Source organism: Miscanthus floridulus, chromosome 9, assembly GCF_019320115.1.
Source record: "Miscanthus floridulus cultivar M001 chromosome 9, ASM1932011v1, whole genome shotgun sequence".
Lineage (NCBI taxonomy): Eukaryota > Viridiplantae > Streptophyta > Magnoliopsida > Poales > Poaceae > Miscanthus > Miscanthus floridulus.
Window position 1 is genome coordinate 6,362,121 of NC_089588.1, and position 26,321 is coordinate 6,388,441.

Consider the following 26,321-nt stretch of genomic DNA (forward strand, 5'->3'; position numbering starts at 1 on the left):
TACATGCCAGCATGCAGTAATGACAATGCACGAAAAGCGGGAGACTAGTCAAATTCAAGTCGTATATGCCAAATCTATAGGTAGTCAGGTAATGTCGAGCAATTACGACTGCCAGATACAACCACAGCTCGCTTTTTTGTGGCCGATTTAAATTTCCAGCTCTTAGCACGGATGAAGTGTTTTGGGTTGGGTCAAACAATACTACTACTAATACAGAGTATTTTACAACCAGTAGAACCACATCTCAGTTTTTTTCGTTGCCGATTTCAAGCCGTATACGCCAAATTGACAGGTAACGCCGGGCAATTACGACTGCCAGGCAAAACCACACCCCGCCGATTTCAATCTATAGAGCCACATCTCTGTTTTTCAGTCGCGTAGTGTTTTGTGTAAGCAATACTACTTCTACTAGCTTAGGTCATGTTCGGCAAAACTTATTGCTGTTGTGGCTAATTTGTAGGGCTGATTTATAGTGAGAGAAAAATACTATTCCCAAGTAGGGCTGGTTCTGGCTGATAAGCTCAAGCGAACAGTGCCTTACAATCTACATTACCAAAACTCGATAATACAAAAATCGCTCAAAACCAAAACTTGGTACTCTATGTCCAACTTTTAACACCTCGAGTAAATTTGAACACACCATGATCACTCAATCCAAGTTTGAAACCAAGGTGTCTCTGTTGGCCCTTTTGGTTCTTGATTGACTCCTTGTCACGCAAGCAAAGCAAAAGCAAAAATTAGCGCCACTTCAATTTCCTCACCAAAATTTTTTCCCCCAAACGTTGATGGAGGGAAAATGAAGGAGAGAGAGCCCACTTTTCGTCTGCATCGTCTCCAACAGTCCAACTCGCCTACAACCCAAACCCCAGCCAGCTATTTAATTCACTGTGCTGCCGTGCAGAGCTTTTTTACAAGCGTGCCCCCACACCCCGCTCCTCCCCCTCCCTCTCTCTGTAACACCGCCGCTTTTCACCTCCCCTCCCCTTCCTTCCTCCGCTGCCGCTTGAGAGCAGCAGACCCCCCACCTGATAAGCGCGGACCGCTCCGCTCCTGTCCAGCTATCCACGCACGCCATGGACGCCTGGGAGGCCACCAAGGTGGTGTTCGACCGGGTGCGGGCGCTGGACCCGGAGAACGCCTCCAAGATGATGGGCCTGCTGCTCATCCAGGACAACAGCGACAAGGAGCTCATCCGCCTCGCCTTCGGCCCGGAGCACCTGCTCCACGCCTTCGTCTCCACCGCGCGCGCCGAGCTCGCCGGCAAGCCCGCGTCCCCGCCGTCGCCCGTGCTCGGCCCGCTGCAGACCGGCCCGCCCTGGGGCCTCCCGAGTCCCGGCACCGGCCACCACCAGCACCACCAATCGCCCTTCGCCGCCGACCAGCTCGGGTACGACGGCGGCGCCGACGCGTTCTACGCCGACGACTACGACGTCTGGTCCCCCGCGGGCGGCGCCGGCGCCCACCGCCGGAGCTTCTCGCTCAGCGACGCCGAGGCGGCCGCGTCGTGGAGGCCCTGCATGTACTACGCGCGCGGGTACTGCAAGAACGGCTCCTCCTGCCGCTTCTTCCACGGCGTGCCCGAGGACGACGCCGCGGAGCGGGAGATGGCCGTCATGCGCGCCAAGGCCCTGGCCGCCGCGCCGCCGCCGCAGCTCATGGCGTCCGCGTACCCCTTCTCGCCGTCGCCCAAAGGAGGCGTCAGCCTCAGCTTTCTGCTCCAGCAACATCAGCAGCAGAGCGAGACCCAAAGGTGCCATTTTTACCCCGCCGCGCCGCGCCACAAAGGTTGCATTTTGTTTCCGGTCTCATGCCCATTTTATTTTCTGCGTGTTTGCTGCTCCAGGGCGGCGGCGGCGGCGGGCATGCTGCTCGGCGGCGAGGACACGCACAGGTTCCCGGTGCGCTCCCCCCGCATGGACCGCGGCGACCTCATCGCCAGCCCCGCCGCGCGGCAGATCTACCTCACCTTCCCGGCCGACTCCACCTTCAGCGAGGAAGACGTGTCCAACTACTTCAGGTACCCAGCACAGCAGGCCGCCATTATTGTCCTCTCCTCCGCCCTCTTCTGTTTCGTTTCCACTACCTCGGTATCTCCAGGCTCTAGCAGTCCAATAATGGGCGAGCGAAACCGACTGATCGTCCTGGTTGCCATGGATCGAGCAGCATGTTCGGGCCGGTGCAGGACGTGCGCATCCCGTACCAGCAGAAGCGCATGTTCGGCTTCGTCACCTTCGTCTACGCCGAGACGGTGAAGGTCATCCTCAGCAAGGGCAACCCGCATTTCGTGTGCGACGCGCGCGTGCTCGTCAAGCCCTACAAGGAGAAGGGCAAGGTCCCTGACAGGTTCAGGTCCGTCCCTTCTCCCTTGCCTTGCCTGCACTGCATCTCATCCTCATCCATCCTTCTCTTCACATTGCACTGCACGCAGGTTGCTTTTTGTTTCAACAGCTTTTGTTCGGTTCCTCGCTTTATTTATCGTTTTGTTTGGTTGCAGGAAGCTGCAGCACGCGCACCATGGCGCCGAGTTCGCCGGTTGCACGTCGCCCACCGGATTGCTGGATTCCAGGGACCCCTACGATCTCCAGCAGCCCCAGATCGGTCAGTAGTACTAACTGATATACCCGAGTAGTAACTGATATCTGCAGCTGGGATTTTTAACTTTTTTGTCATCGTCTCCTTCTTTTGCCACTTTTAGTGAGCCTGAGCAGGCCTACGAGCATGCGAAATGACCTATTTATCGTTGTTGCTTCTCTCCCTCTCTCCCTCTGCTCGCTGACGCGTGGGCCTCACACGTCAGTAAAATGGAAAAAACGTAGGAGGTTCACTCTTTACTATGACAATTTGTGTAGGAGCGCTATAAAAATAGCAAACGAAGAAATGTCATCCTTAAGCATGGTAAAAAGTTAAAAATAACCCTGCACCTGCACTGCCTGCATGTGTTCTTGTCTTGCAGCATTGCATTCTGTTGTGGCAGATAATTGCAGTTGCTTTATTTAACATGCTGGTTTTGGTGTTGTTTAGGACCAAGGATGATGTACGGGAACATGGCTAACCATGAGGCATTCCTGAGGAGGAAGCTCGAGGAGCAGCAGCAGGCGGCCGAGCTGCAGCAAGCCATTGAGCTGGAGGGGCGCCGCTTCATGGGGCTGCAGCTCCTTGACCTCAAGAGCAGGGGTCACCATCTCGGGCTCGGCTCCCCCGTTGGTTCAGGCTCGCCCATGTCTCTGGGGCAAGCTGATGGCAAATGCAGCGGCAACAACGGGAATGGCAATGCCGCCCATTTGGAGGATGTCACCGGCATCCAAGGTCCACTCCTTGACCCTGACAAGTTCTTGCCTCTTGCATTGCAGCATTTGTGAGGTGTTGGCAGGGTTGTGAGTTTTGGCCTTGTTTAGATTACCCCAAAATTCCAAGTTTTTTCACTCTCTCTCCATCACATCAATTTTTAGCCACTTGCATGGAGCATTAAATGTAGGTAAAAAAAAAAACTAATTGCACAGTTTAGTTGGAAATCACGAGATGAATCTTTTGAACTTAGTTGGTCCACGATTGGACAATATTTACCAAATAAGACGAAAGTGCTACTATTCATCGGGTTGAAATTTTTCTCAATCTAAACAAGGCCTTTGAATCCATGCTTTCTTGACTGTAGATAAGAAGATGAGCAGTACTAGTAGCCTTGCAATGAGTGCTCCTGCTGCTGCCTCTGCAACTGATGCAGAAGGCAAGCACGGGGAGCAGCAGGAAGAGGGTGGATATGGCAGCCCCAAGCAGGCAGTTTACCCTGGGGAAGAGAAGGTGGAATCTGGTCCTGTGACAGCTACACCCAATGCTGCTTGTGGATTCCAAGAAAGGTAAGATTGTTGTTGTGGAGTAAAATATTTAAATGGGCACAACTAAGGTCACAGGCTATTTCTTTCTTTTTGGGGAAAGGGATGGGAAAAAAGGCAGCATGGAACAAAGCAGAGAGTTTCTTTGGGCATGTTTGTGGCTGATAAACATATCGATAGGCAAGCCATAGTTTTCTTAGCAAGGGCACGCTACGGTTTCTGTTTCTTGCTTAGATGAATGCTTTTGCTACACTTTTGCCACACCTGGACTAAAAAAAACTGCATGGTAGGAGTATAGAACAAATTGCTCCTTTACCTTATGCTGTTATTCAAGGTAATATAGTTTGACAAAGAGGGGTGCCAATCTGTGATAGGAATCAAGCATGCCTTTTGTCTATGTGCTCTGTTTATTCTCTGGCATGGAGCTAATATGCCTCTGAAAGCAATTGTAAAAGGAGGTGGGGTGTGTAGGCTGCGCTGATCATAGGTGGTCTTGATTGAAAGTAACAAAAGGGGAAAAGAAATGCACTGTCAAAGGGTGTAGGGGAAAGGAGAAAAGATACTTACGACCACAAACTAATGGCTATTGTTAAGCAGTATCTTGGTGCAAGTTGTCCCCTTTTCTTTTGGGTTTGGTCTTGATCTTTTCCATCCAGGATTGATATGTTTCTTGCTCGTTTGAATTGTAGTGGCGTGGTGGAGCACATTTTGCCTGACAGCCCCTTTGCATCCCCCACCAAGGCCTCCATTGATACTATTACTACTGCAACTGCTCAGAATGGTAGCATCAGCAACAGCAGCCCTCATCATGTGGCTTCGTCCCTTTTCCCAGCTGCATCCACCCTTGAGCTGCCCCCATACAACTGCTTTTTTCAGGTGCCCAGGTAAACATTCTCAGAAACTTAAATCTTTCATTCTCAGAAAACCATCATCATTTGTATATACCATTGTTCATTGGTGTGTGTAGTAGTAGTCTTGGCTTGTGTGCCTTAAGTATTTTGTTGTGGTCCAATTAGTGCTACATCGGGAGTCTAGAAGATAAGGTAGGGCAAACCTCTGTTAGTGCTAGTACATTGGTAGTAGTTATAAGGGCTAAATGTGTAATAGAGGTGCTATGTACATACGGAGTATGGGGCTCGCCTCATGGGTACAGCTGAAAAGGATTGGATTTTATATATACACATGGTGTTACTACTTAATTGTCTACAAGAAGTTACAACATGATGTTTTCTTATTGCAATGCATGTGGTAAGGAAAGAAAGATTGTTTTACCTCTCTGTTTCTTCAGGTTTTCTCCTGGGCATGAAGCCATTGGGCTGTGAATAGAGAGCAAAAAGGGGGGTCTCCTTTCCTCTAATCTGGGAGTAAGTATCAACAGCTCTTTGTGTCTGTCCTTTTGAGAGTGCTGTAACAATCAGCTACTCAATCATGATGATACAGTATAAAATTAGCCTCCACCACCTCCTGAATCCTGATGGTTATATTCATTCATGGGTTGTGTGCAGGGAACTATGATGGCCCCATCAAGCAAGCGTAGAAAAGCGTAGAAAAGCTTTAACAAATACTTTGGAGGTGTATCTTCTTCAGAGTGGAGGAACAGCAACAGCAACAGCAACAGAAGAAACAAGTCTAGGTTGTTTTAGCTCTAGGCCTATAATAAGTATGTGATAGTTAAGTACTAGTCATAAATAATAGTAGAACTAGTCGTTTAGTAGCTCCTACCGGTATCAAAAAGATGATGAAAGGTCCATCTCGTCGTATGCTCGTTTGTATGGATCTCACTGTTATGATGATACTGGTAATTAAAAACCGTAGTAGATGGCGTAAACTCTACTGGCAGCCAGTTGTAGTGAAGTGAAGTGGCTGCATCCAGACATCCAAAAGAAAGGAAGGGTACTGTACTCTCCTAGTCCTCTTAGAGAAGTGGACAAAAGCCAGACAGACGTAGCAGGAGGAAAAAGTGATGAGGTGAGAGCGGGGCACTGCTTGCTCTGCTGGGACCAGAGAGCAGAGCACTCACGGGTGCAGCCCCCCGCCACCCCCCCCCCCCCCCCCCCCCCCCCCCGGGCCTCTTTGGGCCTGTGTGCAGAAGGTAGCAGACAGAGAAATGGAGAAGTAATTACCAATCAAATTTACCTTGGTTTCAGCCAGTCTAAACCAGCCAGTCAACAGTGTTTTTCTCTTACAACAAACCAGCACCAGCCAGCCCAGAAACCAACCAGCGAACATGCCCATTTACTCACTGCTACTAGGCGGAAGGGGTTCTAAATTTCTGTTTGATCAGATTTAGGACGTGTTTGGCGCAGCTCTCCTTCTAGAGGCAGCAGCTTATGGTAGATAAAAATAGTGAAATATTCATAATATCTTTTTTTTATCTTCCTTTACTTATTTCATTTCTCTCCCTATTTCTGTATTTCCCCTTGTCTTCTTCATCCGCCCATCCTCGGTTTCTCTGAATCCAATGCTGCCACACCCACTCTCTTCGACTCTACTCCCCTCTCCACTCGTGCCACCACCCCACTCGTCGAGACTTCGACCTTGCCCCAATGGTGCGGTCCGCCATCACCCATCAAGACTCTGACCTGATGCTTCGGTCCGATGCAACTTCGCCCTGCATCTTGACTCCGCGCACGACTTTGCCTCACCCACTGCGCCACGGACGCTCGAATGAAGAGTAGTTCAGGGAGAGGCTCGCGCCAGATGGAGGAGTGGGATGAAGCCATTTTTTTGGTTTCCTCTGACGATTTTTCTACTCCGGAGAGATTCAAGGAAGGAGCGGAGCGGAGCCAATGCTTCCTACCCCGTTTGGTAGGCGAAACCATGGAGTCGCTCCTAGAGTGGCTCCGCAATTGCTACTAAACAGGGACTTAGGGCAACTCCAACCAAACTCCTACTTGAGCTCTCAGCCTATTTGGAGAGCTCAAACTCGTGAAAAAGCTCTCCAACTGAGCCCCTATTCAAGCCTCGATGGATGAGGGACTCTCATTTCTCTCTTCTCTTAAAGCTAACAACTGAGACAAATAAACAGGACCCATAAAAATACAATGTAAAGAAGGAAACATTTAGGAGACCAGTTGGAGTGCGCTGAGGTGTAGGGAATGAAATATGGAGGAGGGACTCTGATTTGAAGGAATAGGGGGGGGGGATTTTAGGGTTTGGTTGGAGTTGCCCTTAGTCCCTTGATAGATTTGCTAAGGGCAACTCCAATGTATAAAACTGCCCCCGTTCCTATGTAGTGATGTGCATTTACTTGTTAAAATGATCGAAATTTGCCACAAAGTAAAGAACCATACCTTGACTGTATTTAAAAAAAATGCATAATTCGCTTAACCACCTCTTCTCCCCCATCTCCCACCACTTGTCTCTCGTCGTTTTCACAGCACCTCACCGCACGGACCTCTCTGCCACCTCCCTCCTCGCGCGGTTGGGTGCCCTCATTCGCTCCCTCCTTCTTGGTGCCTTGTCCTCCCTCCTTCGACTTCCTCCTCGCCTAATCTAATGGAGCTGTCGCCGCGCCCTGAACCCGCCACCGCCCCTCCTCCTACCCTTTCTCCCCGTCTGCGATGTCGTCCGATGTCGGATCTGGTGAGGAGCACCGCACCCGTCTCAATTGAGGCAGCATATGGATGGATTTGTTGGGGGCGGCATGTGCCACCAGCGCACATGACGGAACAGGAGGGCGAAGTCCTCATTGCCCCTGACACCTCCGGTAGCTTCTCCAACTTCCTTTCCACGGCGGGAGCGTCAACTACATGAAAGAAAAGAGACGGTGAGAGAGAAAGCATGATTTCTTTTAGTGGAGCCCGGTTTCATAGATGGGAGAACCTCCTTCCTCAAGTCTGCGTCACAACGTGAAGGAGCTAGTTCTCTCGTCACATTAAGGGGCCGTTTAACATGGGTGTTCCCAATCCCGGTGTCAGCACTGTTTATTACTGCAGCAGAGCTAGAAATTGTCGCTCCACCGGTTCTTCCTCTTCACAGTTTATTTTGCGCCTTGGAGCAGTAAAACGTACAGAAGCCGTATAGATAAGCGCTTCCCTGTCGCATGAACTTATCAGACTAGTTTATCAGCCATGGTATAATATTTTACTCTTAAAATAAATCAGCCAACAGTGCTTTTCATCCTATATTTTTGGCGAAACAAACTGGCCAAACCTGGTTCGGAGGAAATTGCTGGTAAAGGTTTTGTGCCGAATTTTGTGGCCAACCAGTCCTGTTTAGTTTCTACATGTGCTCCTAAAATTCATGTCACATCGAATATTTAGACACATACATGGAGTATTAAATATAGACTAATTACATAACTTGTGACTAATTTGCGAGACGAATCTTTTAAGCCTAATTAGTCAATGATTTGATAACATTGTGCTAAACATGTGCTAATGACAGATTAATTAGGCTTAAAAAAACATCTCCATGATTCGATAACATGGTGCTAAACATCTCGTAAATTAGCCGCCGTCTTTGTAATTGGTTTTATAATTAATCTATATTTAACGGGAAACCGAACGGCAGGGCATGCATGATGAGACTGAGAGCAGGAACAGAGGCGAATCTGGTGCAGTGCGTGCGTGAGAGCCGAGTGGAGTGAGGCTGATGTGGTTGGGAGCGAACGGAGGGAGGGAGACCTGATGGGGAAAGGGGGAACAGCACACGCACCTTTCGCTAGCACTGTACGGGATGATGCGCGATGGGATGGGATGGGATGGGATGGGATGGGATGGGACACGCCCGGCTTGAGCTTCGTGCATGCAGGTTTCTTGGGTTTTTCCTCAGGCACTGTGCACTGCCTGCCTGCCTGCCCCGTCCTCCGCACTTGGTGGCATGGGCATGGCGCCGTGCATGCATGCAGCATGGGTATGGTCATTAGTCAAGCAGGATTGTGGCGGAGCCGGGATTTCATAGCTGGCTATTCCGCGTACATAAAAAAAAAATTCGATATAAATATGCAATAGTAATAAACAAAATATAACATCTGAATATAGTGGCATAGTGTCATTGTCTCTAATAATTAAGAAAGATTACAAAACATCAAAGCTACTAAAATACCCCTTTTTAGAATTGATTAATGATATCATCATCTTTCACTTGACTGAAGAATTCTCTCTCAATAAATGTGACCAAGCAATTGTTGAAATATTCATTACCCATTTTATTTCTTCGCTTGTTCTTCACATAATTCATCGTGGAAAACACTCTTTCAACACTGGCAGCGGCTACGGAAAGAATTAGCACCAACTTAAGAAGCTTGTAGACAACATAATATTGCTCATATCTTTTTTGCTAACAAGCATAACTGAAAGCTCACATAGGTTCTTCAATTTTTTAAACCTTTCATCTCTAAGCACATGAGAAATGTACATAGTGAGCTGATATGGAAGTTTTGACAATTCATCAGTTGTGAAATCCTTAGGATAAAACTTTGTAGCAAGTCTAACCAACTTCTCTTGATCATAAGCAACAAATAAATCAAGTGGGCTGAAAGCTGCCATGCAAGAAAGTAGTTCTATGTTTACCTCATCAAATCTGTCGTTCAGCTCTCGAAGTTGCCTATCAATGATACTCACAAACATATCAACATGGTAGCGATGATAATTTATTGCGCCATCATAGAACCCCTTTTAGGTCTCCCAACAGGATAATAAGGACCCTCCATGTCAGCAACTTTGATCTTGTGCTTTATACAAAAAGAAGTCACTTTTTCAAGAAAACTAGTCCATCCACTATCTTCCCGCAAGCACTGCAAATGAAACTTTGTAAGACCAACAAGCTCCATAGCATTGACAATATCTTGATCTTGCATCAAGTGTGCCATGAATACGAACTCAAATGACCGAAATGATGTCAACATAGTCATAGCTGCTTGGGCCTCCGCTGTAGTATACTCTTTTCCAATCTTGATCAGAACACACCTTATTGCAGGATACATAGAGATACCAAGATTCACGGTTTTGTAGTGAGAGCCCCAACGAGTATCACATGGCCTCCCTAAACCCATTTCTTGATTCAAACCCCTCCCGGTTTCTACTTCCTTCAAGTCCAATGCATCAATTAGTTCCTCAGCTTGAGCTATTCGAAGCATTCTCATCTTTTTACATGAATTGCCAAGAACATTTAACAAGATAGCAAGTGTGGGGGTATTAACCCCTATACCCTTACGGCTAGGCTTGGGCCGGCCCGGATCAGTGGGTTCGGTCCACCAAAAGACTACGCGTGGCCCGGCCAACCTGTTCGGAGTCCCACGTAAGGAGTCAAAACAGATTTGGCGACCAAGCAAGATCCTGTTCGGTTAGAATAGGAATCCTTATCCGGCCATGTATGGCAATTGTAACTGGCTAGGATTAGTTTCTAGATCTGTAACCCTGCCTTCTGGACTATATAAGGCGGGCAGGGGACCCCTCTAAAAAACATCTCTCATTGACATACAGTAATACAATCAGACGCAGGACGTAGGTATTACGCCTTCTTGGCGGCCGAACCTGGATAAAACCTCGTGTCTGTCTTGCGTCACCGTCTTGTTTGTGGCTTGCGCATCTGTCTGCCGACAATCTACTACCTTAGGCATACCCCTAGGTAGACTGTCGACCATATTTCGTCGACAGTGGCGCACCAGGTAAGGGGTGTGCGTACTGCTCTCCAAGCGAACAAGACGGTCATCACCTCTGGCCCCATGGCTACGCCAAGCGGACTCACGTTCACCGTCGGCCAGATCACCTGGACCACCGGCTCCGACGACTTCATCACCATGGCCACGGAGGAGGCACGGATTCAATCTGCGTCAACCACTACCTCACCTGCATCGGCTACAGCTCCGACCACGGTGGATGCGGCTCCGACCACGGTGGATACGGCTCCTACCACGGTGGATGCGGCTCCGACCACGGTGGATACGGCTCCGACCACGATAGATCTGGCTCCGACCATGGTACATCTGGCTCTGACCACGCCCGCATCATCTTCAGCCACACCGACAACCCGTCATCCGCCTCCCCGCTACAAAGGGAAGCAGATCGACAACACCGACCTGCTCGATTCCATTGATCGGGTCGGCACCAAACTCGCTGAAACCCTAGCTCTGGTAAGTACGATTCAAAGTCAACCTAATGAGCAGGTAACGGCTCCCCACAACAGATCTACCCGACTAGTTCGAGCCAGCCGCCCTACACGGCTTGGTACAGATCTCGTGGTCATATCTACTCCCGAAGGGCGCTCCGCTCGTCGCCGGCCAGCCTCCGCGACGGGCCTCCGGCTCTCCAAGTACGAAGCCTCGACAGAGAACCACCAGGCCCAGCCCCACGGCCTGTGAAACGCTGCTTCTAGCTATGTGTATAACCTACAACGCCGCTTGAATCTATGTTTTATGCACCGACCTCGGCCGAAGCCACGCAACTTCGTCAACATGATCCAGATCGAAGACTATCAAGAAGGATCCGTCCACATAGTCCAAGAGGGCGACTCCAGCTCCTCGTCTGGCATCGTATCTAATACCTCTGTCCACACTGAGCTCCAGCATCACAACGATGAAGGCGTCGAATACGATATGGATATCCCAGACCTCACCCCGCAGGCCCCACAATTCCCATCTTTCCCGCCAAGGCGAGGGGATTTGATCAACGTTGTCAGCAATGACGAACCACCAGCAGTTGGCGAAATGGAACAAGAAAGGATTGCGCGCGAGGCACGTAATATTGACCGGTTTAATCACCGGCAAATCGAAGCTGAAGCAGAAGAGGAGGCACGATGCGTAAGGGTCTAGCCACGCGACCTCAACAATGCCTTCGATAGGGTGGGGGACAAACAAGTCTTCAAGACTCCAAGCGCCAACGTAGCCATCGCCATGGCGATAATGCAGCGGCTACCCAACACTCCCGAAACCTAGGCAGTTCACGATGATATACAAGCCTATCTGACGGCTGCTATGGCTCAGACCGCAGAGATGGTGAATCAAGCCCGGGCTCCATCCGTTTCAATCGAATCAAGCCTCAGCCACCAATACTCAAGTCGCTCACAGCCACTCAACCAACGTGGCTCACACAACAACGACCCATCAGACAACCTTGCCCCAACGGTGGTCATGATGGTGGTCGGGACGATAACTGCCGTCGGGAGGATAATCACCGCGACGTTTGGGATGATAACCACCATGATAATCGCGACAATCGCCGTGATAACCACAGTCGCAGGGCTAATCCAGATGGCAATTGAGATCACTGCGATGGCAATAACGATCTCTGCCATTACCTCGGTGGACGTGATCTGCGCGCTCGCATCAACCAGAGAGCCAACGATCATGCATCCCATAAAAGCTATCGCCGTATGGAATATGACACTGCCCATGGCCCGCCGGGTTTGAAGCAGTTTACTCCACACCTTCGCCAAGTCATATGGCCCAAGAATTTCAAGCTCGAGAAACTTCAGAAGTACAACGGTAAGGAAAACCCGGAATTATGGGTTATGCTCTACGAAACTACGTGTAGATCAGCCATGGCTGACGAGCACGTCATGTCTAACTACTTCCCAGTCGCTGTTGGCCATGCAGGTCACCAATGGCTGGTCAGCTTGCCGGCGAACTACTTTGATTCTTGGTAGGAGCTCAAGCAAGCCTTCATCGACAATTTCATCGCTACTTGTGAACAACCAGGCAACAAGTACGATCTGCAACGGATCCGAGATCAGAAAGATGAGCCACTGCACGAGTACGTCCGGCGTTTCTCGGAGATGCGCATCAAGGTCCCATCAATCTCCGACAATGAGGCAATCGAGGCTTTCATCACTGGCCTCCACTTCCACGACGCCCTAAGATACAAGCTCCTCTGGAAGAGACCTGAATCGGTCACAGTGCTCCTGGCCACCGCTAAGAAATATGTGGACGCCGACGATGCTAAGAAGATAATTATTGAAGAAGCAGCAAGGGTTCCACGCTCCGACCACCCCCACACCACGACGATTACCGCGGCAACCGTGGTCAGAACGACAATTTTGACCGCCACAACCAGCTCAATGACTCCCGCGACCACCGCGACCAATGTAATCAGCGGCGTAGCCGCCGTGACGATTACAGGAGCAAGCGTGCTTGGGAAGATGACGGCGAGGTCAATACTGTTAAAAAGGGTGGCGGACGTCGTAATTACGAAGACGACTACGCCAAAGCATTGAAAGGGCCCTGCCAGCTCCATCCTAAGTCAAACCTTACCACGGAGAATTGTCGCGTTCTCAAGTCTATCTATACGCGTCAACAGGCTCCGGATACATCCGACAAGCCTAACGACGTAGGAGAACAGCGCAACGAGGATAACGACGACAACGATGCAGACCCTCGTCACAAGTACGACAAGCCAACCGATCGCGTGCACACCATCATCGGAGGCAAAGTGTCCATCGAGACCAAGCGGGAACGCAAGCTGCTCGCCCGTGCTTGCTTGAACGTGGCCAACGCCGACAACCTCCTCGCCGATCCACGGCTCCCTCCGTGGTCCCACCGTGAAATCTCTTTCAGCAGAAAGGACCAATGGGCCGCAATACCTAAGCCAGGATGTTTTCCCCTGGTCCTCGATCCTTGTATCAACAAGGTCTAGTTCGATAGAGTACTAATCGACGGCGGCAGCTCCATCGATATACTGTTCAAGAACAGTCTGCCCACCCTGAAGATAGCTTAGGCGGATCTCAAGCCATACGAGGCACAGTTCTAGGGTGTTCTCCTCGGACAAAGCTCTACACCTCTCGGGCAGATCACGCTACCTGTGTAGTTTGGGACCCCAGACCACTTCCGCACCGACTACGTCAACTTTGTGGTCGCTGACTTCGACGACACCTACCATGCTATTCTTGGTCGACCGTCGCTCACCAAGTTCATGGCCATACCTCATTACAGGTATCTGGTGCTCAAGATGCCTACCGAGAAAGGAGTTCTAACCCTCTGAGGCAACGTGTACGCAGCTTATACCTGCGAGGACGACAGTTTCAAAATAGCAGAGGCTCACGACCTCTCTATTCGCATGGCTGAAACCATGCTCGACGCTAAGAAGACCTCGGCCGACCACCTGGAGATCCCAGAGCTCGAGGCTCCTCGCAAGAACATCAAGTCCAAGGAGCACAAGGTGATCCAGCTGGTCGACGGTGATCCCAGCAGAACAGCCCTTATCGGGGCCAACTTGGATCCCAAATAGGAAGACGCGCTCGTCAGGTTCCTGAGGAGCAACGTGGATGTGTTCGCATGGAAACCTGCTGACATGCCTGGTGTACCTCGGAACTTGATCGAGCACTCCTTGAATGTCAACGGCAAGGCCAAACCTATCAAGCAGAAGCTACGACGGTTCGCTCATGACAAAAAGGAGGCGATTAGGGTAGAAGTTACACGGCTTTTGGCAGCCGGATTTATTAAAGAAGTGTATCATTCGGAGTGGTTAGCCAACCTGGTTCTTGTACGCAAAAAGAATAATGAATGGAGAATGTGCGTTGATTACACTGATCTCAACAAACACTGCCCTAAGGACCCCTTGGCTTACCTCGCATAGACGAGGTCGTAGATTCAACCGCCGGTTGTGAGCTCCTTTCCTTTCTCGATTGCTACTCTGGTTATCACCAGATCGCTCTCAAAAAGGATGACCAGATCAAGACACCTTTTATCACGCCTTTCGGCGCCTACTGCTACACGACCATGTCGTTCGGGCTTAAGAACGCTGGAGCTACCTAGCAACGCGCTATACAAGCTTGCCTCAAAGACGAGATAAAAGACGACCTCGTCGAGGCTTAGGTTGATGATATAGTCATCAATACCAAGAAAGCACATACCCTTGTTGACAACCTGGAACGCACCTTTGTAGCCCTTAACACATTCCAGTGGAAATTAAACCCAAAGAAGTGCATCTTTGGTGTTCCTTTTGGCATACTACTTGGCAACGTCGTCAGTCACGACGGAATACGCCCTAACCCAGAGAAAGTCAAAGCTATCTTGGACATGAAGCCGCCCAAGAAGGTGAAGGATGTTCAGAAGCTCACCGGGTGCAAGGCCGCCCTCAGTCGTTTCATATCAAGATTAGGCGAAAAAGGATTACCGTTCTTCAAACTACTCAAAGCATCCGAAAAATTTGAGTGGTCGGAGGAAGGAGACGCTGCCTTCACACAGCTAAAACAATACCTTACGTCACCTCCGGTCCTCACTGCTCCAAGAGAAGACGAAACACTGCTGCTTTACATTGTGGCTACTAATAGAGTAGTCTCCACGGCCATGGTGGTCGAGCGAGACGAGCCCAGCCACGTCTACAAGGTACAGCGACCAATCTATTTCATTAGTGAGGTACTCAATGAGTCCAATACCAGGTACCCGCAGATTCAAAAGTTGATCTACGCCATACTGATAACATCCCGAAAGTTGAAACACTACTTCGACGAATATCGTGTGGTGGTCATGACTGAGTACCCTCTGCGAGACATCATTAGCAACAAGGATGCGAATGGGCGCATTGTCAAATGGGCAATGGAGCTATGCCCCTTTTCCTTGGAGTTTGCAAGCCGCACTACAATCAAGTCTCAGGCACTTGTCGATTTCATCGTCGAATGGACAGACTTAAGCACGCCTGCCTCTACCGAAACCGATGAGTATTGGACGATGTACTTCGATGGCTCTCTCAACATTGACGGTGCAGGAGCAGGAGTCCTTTTCATGTCACCATCCAAGGAGCAGCTCTGTTACGTCCTCAGGATTTATTTCCCAGCATCTAATAATGCCGCCGAGTATGAAGCATGCCTACATGGTTTGTGCATTGCGGATGAGCTTGGCGTTAAACGTCTCTACGTCTATGGAGACTCTACTCTAGTCATCAACCAACTCAATAAGGACTGGGACACAACCAGCGAGAAGATGGATGCATACTGCAAATTGATCAGAAAGCTGGAAGGCAGGTTCTATGGCATCGAGTACATACACGTGGTCTGGGACAAGAATCAAGCAGCGGATGCACTGTCAAAGTTAGGATCATCCTGAGCAAAAATCCCACATGGCGTATTCGTCCAAGACCTGCTCACGCCTTCCATCGAAGAGGAAGATTCCACGCTAGACAAGCTTCCAGACCAGCAATTGGTGGCTACGGTTCCGGCGTCAAGCACCGTTGAGCCCCCTCTGACCACTCGTGAGCCCGACTGGAGAATACCTTTCATCAAGTATCTAACAGATGGCAGCGGTTACACTGATCGAATAGAGAACGAGCGCCTGATGCGTCGCAGTAAGCAGTACCTGTTCGTCGATGGCAAGCTATGGCGCAAGAACGCAAAGGAGGAAATCTTGATGAAGTGTATAACCCAGGAGGATGGCGAACATCTCCTAGACCAAATCCACTCTGGCTCCTGCGGCAACCACGCGGCCTCAAGAACGCTGGTTGGCAAGGCTTTCCGAGCAGGGTTCTATTGGCCGTCAGCAGTAGCCGATGCAGAGAAGCTAGTCCGCCACTGTGAGGGTTGTCAGTTCTTCACCAAGAGGATCCACATACCAGCACATGAGATCCAGACAATACCAGCCTCTTTGCCTTTTGCATGCTGGGGACTGGATATGATCGGGCCCTTCAAACCGGCTCTAGGGAAATTTACATGTGTCTTCGTGCTGATCGATAAATTTTCTAAGTGGATAGAATACATGCCTCTGGTACAGGCATCCTCAGAAAAGGCTGTCACATTCCTTGACCAGGTCATCCACCGTTTCGGCATACCCAACAGCATCATCACTGATCTGGGTACTAAGTTCACCGGGAACGCTTTTTGGGACTTCTACGATGAAAGGAGCATAGTAGTAAAATACGTCTTGGTAGCGCACCCTAGAGCTAATGGACAAGTCGAGCGGGCCAATGGCATGATCTTAGATGCATTGAAGAAGAGGATGTACAGAGAAAATGACAAAGCTCCTAGAAGATGGCTCAAAGAGTTACCAGCCATGGTCTGGGGCCTCAGAACTCAGCCCAGTCGTAACACCGACGTCTCACCGTACTTTATGGTTAACGGCGCTGAGGCAGTCCTTCCAGCAGATATAGCTTTTAGATCACCACGGGTAGAGAACTTCGATGAAGGAAGGGTCAATGAAGTACGGGAACTAGAAGTGAACAGCGCAGAAGAGAAGCGGCTCGATTCTTGTGTACGTATGGCCAAATACTTTGCTGTTTTGTGCAGGTATTACAACAAGAACGTTAAAGAGCGGTTCTTCGTGGTCGGGGACCTGGTCCTGAAGTGGAAGACGAACCAGGTTGGTATCCATAAACTCGCAACCCCATGGGAGGGTCCTTTCATGATCAAGGAGGTCACACGATCAACGTCTTACAGGTTAGCTCACCTAGACGGTACTGACGTACCAAACTCATGGCACATCGACAAGCTTAGACGTTTCTATGCTTAACTACTGAGATATGTACCTCTCTTGTACTTTCGATTTACTTCAATAAAGCTATTATGATTTCTCCGACCACTCTAATGTGTCACTTCGAATTTTATGGTTATTCTAACTTAGCCAGTAAAAGCCGACCGCCACTCCTTCTACGGTTTTCGGAGCAGGCCCTGTCTCCGGTTCCTCCCAACACGTGCATGGGATTCGCTCTCTACGTTACGGGTGATCGGCAGGTCCCCCTTGGTTTGACTTGTCTGTGTCTACGTGTGCACAGGTCATGAACCTCACACTCCGACCACATGGCAAACTAGGGCCGCACAAACTTTTTAGGATGATGCGTCGAGCAAAATGGTACAACTAAACAGAACGTTAACATGTTCTCACTTAGTTACACCAACATAAGTTTCAAGCTTAAAAACGTTTTATACAAAGCCAACAAGCTTGTAATGATATACAGTTACGTTATTACAAGCTTGCCTGAAGAGGCCCAAGTTTACAATAACACAACTATTCCCTCCTTCTACAGCTCTAAGCCTATTACATTGGTTGGTCGGGGCACGTGGCACCTACTGCTCGCTGCTTCCGATACCCTACTCGGGTCTTGGGGACTCTTGTGCTAGTCGAGTTGAAGGGGATGGCCCCGCCGATGCCTGGCTGGTTGAGACCGCAGGCTTCGTCGGTTGGCTTGCAACTGATGGTGTTTCCAGCTGACTTGTTGATGGCGTCCCCTGTACAGGTGCTGTCCCACCTCCACACAGGTTAATGTCGCCAATTATCTTTGACGACAGGTCTAGCTGGGCCATCCGAAGCTCCTCTGCCTTGTCTGGGTCTACCTCCTTCGGGTATCCAGCTTCCAGGCGCTTGAGATCGATCAGGGGATAGTGGGCACGCACCATGCTTAGCACATGGGCACCCGTGTACTCACCCGCCTCCTTCACGAACTCTTGGAACCATCCCCATGCTTGTCTGCACCTCTCGACCAGTCCGAGCTGGGGCGTCCTTGGCTCTTCCTCTGTGAGCGCCGGGTCGATAAGGTCGAGGACGGGCACAATGCCAGTTGCCACTTCCTGGCACCGGTTCTTCCATGTGTCCCGATCCTCAGTGGCCTCGAGGCATCTTGCTTTTCAGCCGTCACGCTCTTTGATCACGGCTTCTAGATGCCTCTTGGCATTGACTTTTAAAACTAAACACCGTACAAGACATCAAATGTAATGGCACGACAAGACAAGGCGGGCAACAGAATGAGAAAGGTGGTCTGGAGTACTTACTTTTCAGTTCCTCCTTCATTTTGGTGGTGTGGTCCTGGAGTTGAGACTGGTTGCGTGCCAGTTTCTCGTTGTCCTCCTTCAGACGACCACACTCTGCTGTCACGCGGCTATTCCCCTCTTGGAGGTGGGTTAGTTCAGCTTCTAAGCCTGCATTACAGCTGTCACTACCAACAACGCAACAACACGTGTTACACACTTGCTGTGATAAAATGACAACTTACTTATTTTTTCCCGCTCTTTGTTATTGAGCTGGCCGACTAGGTTCTGGTTCTGTGCCTCTAGCTCTGTCCTCTCCTGGTCGGTGGCTTCAAGTTGGCGGCGCAAGTGTTCCACCTCGGCCGTCAGTTCTTTATTGTTCGCTGTGATTCCCTCAATCTGGTCGAAGCACCTCTTTCGGTACTTCGCGGTCTTCATCAAGTTCTACATATAAACAAGCTAAGTCAGATAGATCGACTACATAACAGGGTCAAGTGGTCAAGCCAAACATACCTGGACTTCTGTCACCAGACGCTTTGCCGCCCGTTCAACTCTTAGTGTCTCTTCGACCTCTAGGATTTCTTCGTGCATAACCCACTCATCGTTCCGCTAGCGCGACACATATACATGTTGTCGTTTATCTTGGGGATAGCCCAGGATTTCTTCTACTTCGTCCTCTTTGGCCTCTTGTTCAGGGGGCGGCGCTGGTCTGGAGTCTACAGTCTCCACGACCACCATGGCTTTCCCACGAGCCGTAGCATCGGCTAGCGTGCTTTGTGCCAACCCTGGTTGCTGCTCCTCGGCTTGGACTGGTTTCCCTTGGTGCCAAGGTACCTGCTTCAGCAAGGTTTGTGCTCGGAGCACTTATACTTTGCTCGGCTATCTTCTCGACTAGCTGCTCGGGGACTGATGTCTGGTCGCCCGTCTGCTGAGGTTCCGGTAGAATTTCTTCTTCAGGTTCCTCCACAACTGGCCGCTGAGCAGCTCTTTCTGCTAGTACTAGCGAAGCCACGCCGCATCCAGCTAGCTGGTCAGGATTTTCGGTGGACGCCGACCTGATACACCAGGGAGAATTTCAGAAGACAATAATATTCTATACAAATTATAAGCTTACATCAAAGTTATAGATACTTATAGCTTAGAAGCACGGAATGACGTGGCGAAGGAGCGTCTCTTCGATCGCGCCTGCTCCACGTGCTCGGCGGGGTCCACCGGGTCTTTTCCGATGACCGGTACTGGCGCCGGGGTTTGATGCTCGACACTTCCCTCCCTAGTCCTCTGTGTTGCAGTGGTCAGTGATGCGATCACTGCTGGCACAGAGGAGCCGCCCTGCTCCGTCGACCCCATTTGTCTCATCCTCTTTCGAGGGACGAGCCGGAAGATGTTCGCATCCTCTGCTTCGTCGTCTGAAAAGGGGAAGATGGCTTGGCGCCGTTTGTTGGCTGCCGGGCGCTTGCCAGCAGCTCTGGTCGATGCATCCTCCACAACCTTGAGTGCCGCCCAGTGGTTCTCCTCGGCTACATGTGATTTGTACTCACATACAGTTGAGAGACATTTATTTAGACCATGCTACAAGGCTCCTACTTCGCCTTCCAGCAAGCTCGGGGACTACATCGGTACGATGCACCTACCGGTGCATCTCGTTTTGCTTACACGACGATTGGATTCTTAACTTCAGTAGAAATTCTTTTTTAGACCCTGTCACCACGTGCCTGTGTCACCTACTACCAGGCTCGGGGACTAAGTGGGCACACTTCACCTTGCGGTGAATGTGTTTATTTAATCGACCCCTATGCTTTGAATGATTGTAAGGATTACTAAAGTGCTCAGGGACTATCCCGACCACTACTCGGAGAATGGTTCTTCTCGGCTACATGTGATTTATAATCACATACAGTTGAGAGACATTTATTTAGACCTTGCTACAAGGCTCATACTTCGCCTTTCAACAAGCTCGGGGACTACATCGGTACGATGCACCTGCCGGTGCATCTCATATTGTCTGTACAACAATTGGGTTTTCAACTTAACTGAGAATTCTATTTAGACCCTGGCACCACGTGACTACGTCACCTACTACCAGGCTCGGGGACTAAGTGGGCACACTTCACCTTGCGGTGAATGTGTCTGTTTTTCGACCCCTACGCCTCTAATGTTCAAGGACGCTACGCTTCAAGACCACTTACATTTCTTTTCAGAAATACAAGTGGGCACACTTCCTAGGACGGAAATCTTTTTCCTTTTTCTTAAGAGCACCAAACATTCTTCGGACAACCTATTTCTCCAGCGACGACGGTGGTTAGAGATGTCGAGGACTCGAGCCTTACTTGTCGGAGAAGGTTAAAATGGCGTGTCGCAGCATAATACATAGTGCTCGGGGACTAGCTATGGGGGTATTAACCCCTATACCCTTACGGCTAGGCTTGGGCCATCCCGGATCAGTGGGTTCGGTCCACCAAAAGACTACGCGCGGCCCGGCCAACCTGTTTGGAGTCCCGCATAAGGAGTCAAAACAGATTTGGCGACCAAGCAAGATCCTGGTCGGTTAGAATAGGAATCCTTATCCGGCCATGTATGGCAATTGTAACTGGCTAGGATTGGTTTTTAGATCTGTAACCCTGCCTTCCGGACTATATAAGACGGGCAGGGGACCCCTCTAAAAAACATCTCTCATTGACATACAACAATACAATCAGACATAGGACGTAGGTATTACGCCTTCTTGGCGACCGAACCTGGATAAAACCTCGTGTCTGTCTTGCGTCACTGTCTTGTTTGTGGCTTGCGCATCTGTCTGCCGACAATCTACTACCTTGGGCATACCCCTAGGTAGACTGCCAACCATATTTCGTCGACAGCAAGCTGTCCAAAAAACCAAGTGCAATCCCCACTCTCCTTAGCAACATCAACAAGAGTTAATTATAGCTTATGAGCAAAGCAATGAACATAATAAGCATAAGGAGACTCATCATAATTAGTTTCTTTAGCCCACTAGCATTACCTTTCATATTGCTAGCTCCATCGTATCCTTGCCCACAAACCATTGCAAAAGTCAAATTGTACTTCATAAGCATATGCTCCACTACAGTTTTAAGTGTCATAGCGGTACTATCTTCAACATGGGCAATTCCAAGAAATCTGACAACCGCCCGTCCTTTCTTATCAACATAACGCAAACAAATAGCTAGCTGTTCATTCTGGTACACATCAGCAGACTCATCGGCAAGTATTGCAAATTGTGTGCCATCAAGTTCCTCAATGACTAGTTTAGTAGTTTGTTGGGCACAACATTTGATGAGCTCATGTTGTATTTCATGGCATATCATCTTGCAGTTTTATGGAGCATTGTTTAGAACCACCTTGTCAACCTCTTCAAAATTTCCTGCTAGCCAGTTTAAAAGCTCAAGGAAATTTCCTTTGTTTAGTGACTCTTCACTTTCATCATGCCCTCTAAATGCCAAGCCTTGGTGCAACAAAAACCTCAAGCACTTGAGTGTCCATGTCAAACAGAGCTTATACAGTGCTTTGTACTGTGTGGTGTTTGAGGCAATAGATTCTTGAATTGATGTTGTAGGTGTAGTGAACCTATCATATTTTTCTTGAGCTTCTTTATGAGCACTATTGATAGCTCCCATGTGTTTTTTCAATCTTGATTTAAGGTTCCAATTCTGCCACCCACCATTCACAAATGTATCTCCACCGAGGCATTTTGTTCTATCCTTAAACACATAGCAGACCAAGCAGAAAGCATCATCTTTTTCTACACTATACTCAAGCCAAGGATATTCCTTAAACCAAATAGAGCAAAAGCGATGTGGATGACCACTTATATCTCTAGATGGAAAATCATGGTTCTTAGGTTGATATGGCCCCAACTCAATGTACCTCATTGTAACTCTATCCTGGTCATTAACATCATACCTTGAGATGGGTATCCACTTTCCAGGATCATGCTCAAGTGCTTCCAAATCTGCTCCGACCTCACCCTCTTCATCAGTTGCATAATCTTCTACAATTCGAGTTGGAGGAACTCTGTCCATGTCCGGTTGGGGAGCTCGAGCTTCATCATTTGCTTCACCATCATCCTGTGCTTCCATAATTGCTAGCTATAGATTGCTCTCGGCAAGGGACTGGCTCTCAACCTCAACATGAGGAGGATTTGGTGTGGATGTGGAAGCTGTTTTCTTTGCCTTTGCAACTTTCTCCCACAATGCAAATATGCTAACACCCTTCTTCTTCATCTATGATACAAGAATGAAGAATCCAATGCAAAAAAAAAATTAGAAAACAAAATACTAAATTTTAACTCTGAAGAATGGATCTGACACTGCTGTGCTACTATGCTCACCTTGCTTCAACTTCAACGGTTCTCGAGCCGTAGGCCGAAGCCGAACTGAACCTTGGTCGTCGTGGGATGCCGGTTGCTAGAACACCAAGCTCGTTGTCGCCCTCCGATCGCCGCCTACTGGACTGCTCGTCGCTTAACGGTTCTCGAGCAGGGCTGAGCGCCTGCCACCGGGGCACAACCACGTAGGTCGTGCTCGTCGCTCGACTGGACTGCTCGCGCAACGCCGCAGCCGTAGGGCAGGGCAAGGGGAACTGGGGAAGGGGTGATGGGCCGACGGTAGAGGGGGAGGCGCTGAGCGGCCGAGGTGCCGCCGTGCCCCTGCTCTCTTCGTGCCTCCACAAGATCATGACTCCACGAGATTGGTTCACTGCGAATTGGGAGCGGCCGCCTGCAGCCAGGAATCGCTGTGAATTGGGAGCGACCGCCTGCAGCCAGGAAACAATGCGAGCTTGTTTTTACTTTGGTGGACTGATAGATGCTGCTTTCTATTGGGCTTTGGGCCAGATTTGCAACATCCACTAGTAGAGAAACGACCTTTGATCCACTTTGAAATTTGGCTGTAGTCTTGGTATTTTTCACGCCCGGGACTAGAGAAACCTTTAGTCCCGGTTGGTAGCTCCAACCGAGACTAAAGGTCCCTGCCCAACGGCTACTGCGTCATGCTTTTGCTGGAGGGGACCTTTAGTTCCGGTTGGAGCTACCAACCGAGACTAAAGGTTAACTTTTACTCCCGGTTGGTTTCTCCAACCGGGAGTAGAAGTCTACTCCCGGCTGGAGGCTCCCGTCTAGGACTAGAAATGGACCTTTAGTCCTGATTTCTGTCTACAACCAGGACTAAAGGTCCCCTCCTATATACCCCTTGTTCCTCCCCGAGCCCGAGCCACTTCGAGCTCAGTGTTCTTGCTTCATCGTAGGGCTCTCTTCTTCCTCATCATCGGTGATCACAAGATTTCTTCCATTCCTCCATCGATTCTTTGGTTCTAAAGGTTACCAACTTTATACTCTCATGTTTCATCAGTAGGTTATTTCATTTTGTGGACTAGATATATGTGGTTTTTATGGTAGATTTTTTTTATTTGTAAGCCATTTAAGCTCAAAATCACTTTAAAGTTTGCATATTTGGATGAAGGAAGGTTAAAGTAGTTATTCAAAACTAGTATTGAGCTTTCATTTCTAGCATGCATAGCACACTTCATGGTTTAGAGATATAGAGAATTTTAGAGTTTTTTTTAATTTTATTTGTTTATAAAATGAGAAATTTATATTATATTAAAAATGAGTATAGAGAGTAGATGGCAACTGCTTCCGGGTCCTCGGCCTCTCATCGGGTTACAAAGCGACTGAGGCCGGACCTCCCTCTCATTACATGCGGCAAGTGTGAGGAGAAGATTGTGATGGAGTACCGGGTGAGGAAGGAGTGTCCCAACAAGGGCCGTATCTTCTACAAGTGTCCGGATCGCAATGTGAGTTATTTTGTCGCATTTGATGATTATGGTTAATTTATACTTATTTTCATGATGATTGTGATTAAAGTTCTAATATTTTTGTTTTAATTTTAGTGGGATGGCACTGGATGTTCAGGCTGGTACTGGGAGAAAGAGTATGTTGAACACGTGCAAAACTCTCTTGCACAGGCGGCTACGGCGGCTGATGAGGCAGTGATCCTATGAAAGAAGCCCATAGATGTTGAACAAATGCATGATCTGTCTGTTTTAGTTGGGATTGGTCGTGAAATCCTTATGCTGCTGAAGTGCATTTTAGCTTTAGTTTTTTAGTGGCAGTTGGGATTGTCTACATTGTAGCGAGACTTTCATAAATTAATACCTTGTGTGGTGGCATGCATGTCGTATAATTAACTAATTATGTTCTAGGTTTTAATATGGTATGTATGTCATGTAATGCAGATGAGCCGGCATTGGATGTACAATGCTGATCGTCGCTCCCAAGAGTTCATTGATGGCGTGAATTCTTTCTTACGTGTGGCCGAGGCAAACAAACACGATGGTTTCATGTGCTGCCCATGTGCCATATGTAAGAATTTGAAGGAATATGCTAGCTCAAGGAGTCTTCATTCACACTTGTTGAAGTCGGGTTTCATGCCAAACTATATTTGTCGGACGAAGCACGGAGAAACCAGGGTTGTAATGGAAGAAGGTGAAGAAGAACAATGGGACAATGATGACATTATTGCTGAATATGGGGCCTTCAATGAGACTGCAATGGGGGAAGCTGAAGAAGAGGTAGGGGCAGAAGATGAGCCCGCAGATGATCTTGGTCAGGCCATTCATGACGCACAAAGAGAATGTGAAAGTGAAAAGGAGAAGATCAAGTTCTAGCGCATGCTAGAGGATCACAAGAAATTGCTATACCCAACTTGTGATGCGGGGCAGAAAAAGTTGGGTACCACACTGGAATTGCTGCAATGGAAGGCAAAGAATGGTGTATCTGACAAGGGATTTGGGGAGTTACTAAAAATCCAAAAGAAGATTCTTCCGAAGGATAACGAATTGCCCGCCACTATGTACGAAGCAAAACAGGTAGTCTGCCCTTTGGGATGAGAAATCAAGAAGATACATGCATGTCTTAATGACTGCATCCTCTACCGTGGCGAGGAGTACGAGAAGTTAGATGCATGCCTAGTATGTCATGCATCGCGGTATAAGATCAGGCGAGATGACCCTGGTGATGTTGAGGGCGAACGTCCCACGAAGAAAATCCCTGCCAAGATTATGTGGTATGCTCCTATAATACCACGCTTGAAACGTCTGTTCAGAAAGAAAGACCATGCAAAGTTGTTGCGATGGCACAAAGAAGACCGTAAGGTAGACAATATGTTGAGACACCCTGCTGATGGGTCCCAGTGGAGAGCAATCGATAGAGAATTCTCGGAGTTTGCAAATGATGCAAAAACTTAAGGTTTGCTTTAAGTACGGATGGTATGAATCCTTTCGGGGAGTAGAGCAGTAGTCATAGTACTTGGCCTGTAACTATATGTATCTACAACCTTCCTCCCTGGTTATGCATGAAGCATAAGTTTATTATGATGCCAATGCTCATCCAAGGCCCAAGGCAACCTGGCAACGACATCGATGTGTACCTAAGGCCACTAGTTGAAGAACTTCTATTTTTGTGGAATAGACTAGGTGTACGTGTGTGGGATGAGCACAAACAGGAGCACTTTGACCTGCGAGCATTGTTGTTTGTAACAATCAATGATTGGTCTACTCTAAGTAATCTTTTAGGACAATCAAACAAGGGATATAATGCATGCACACACTGTTTCGATGACATTAAAGGTATATTCTTGAAAAAATGTCAAAAGGTCGTGTACCTTGGCCATCGTCGATTTCTTCCTACGAATCACCCCCTAAGAAAGAAAGGCAAGCATTTTAAAGGTAAGGCAGACCACCAGACCAAGCCAAGCAACCGAACTGGTGAGGATGTACTCAATATGGTCAAGGATGTGAAAGTAGTATTTGAAAAGGCACATGGCAGCGAACCTGTTCCGAACGACACCGATAGTCACGCACCCA

General features: G+C 48.8%; 1 protein-coding gene and 1 pseudogene across 1 annotated transcript; one reads left to right on the forward strand and one right to left on the reverse strand.

The window, feature by feature from the left end:
* Nucleotides 1–935: 935 nt before the first annotated feature.
* Nucleotides 936–5,822, forward strand: LOC136481248 (zinc finger CCCH domain-containing protein 53-like). The gene is made up of 9 exons (XM_066478602.1): nt 936–1,750; nt 1,844–2,017; nt 2,164–2,349; nt 2,495–2,598; nt 3,022–3,306; nt 3,653–3,854; nt 4,520–4,714; nt 5,119–5,194; nt 5,336–5,822. Exons 1-8 carry the CDS (start codon nt 1,074–1,076, stop codon nt 5,150–5,152), a joined length of 1,857 nt encoding a protein of 618 aa, XP_066334699.1. The 5' UTR covers nt 936–1,073; the 3' UTR covers nt 5,153–5,194; nt 5,336–5,822.
* A 3,236-nt stretch (nt 5,823–9,058) lies between these two features.
* LOC136479143 (uncharacterized) lies at nt 9,059–22,537 on the reverse strand (annotated as a pseudogene).
* Nucleotides 22,538–26,321: the final 3,784 nt, after the last annotated feature.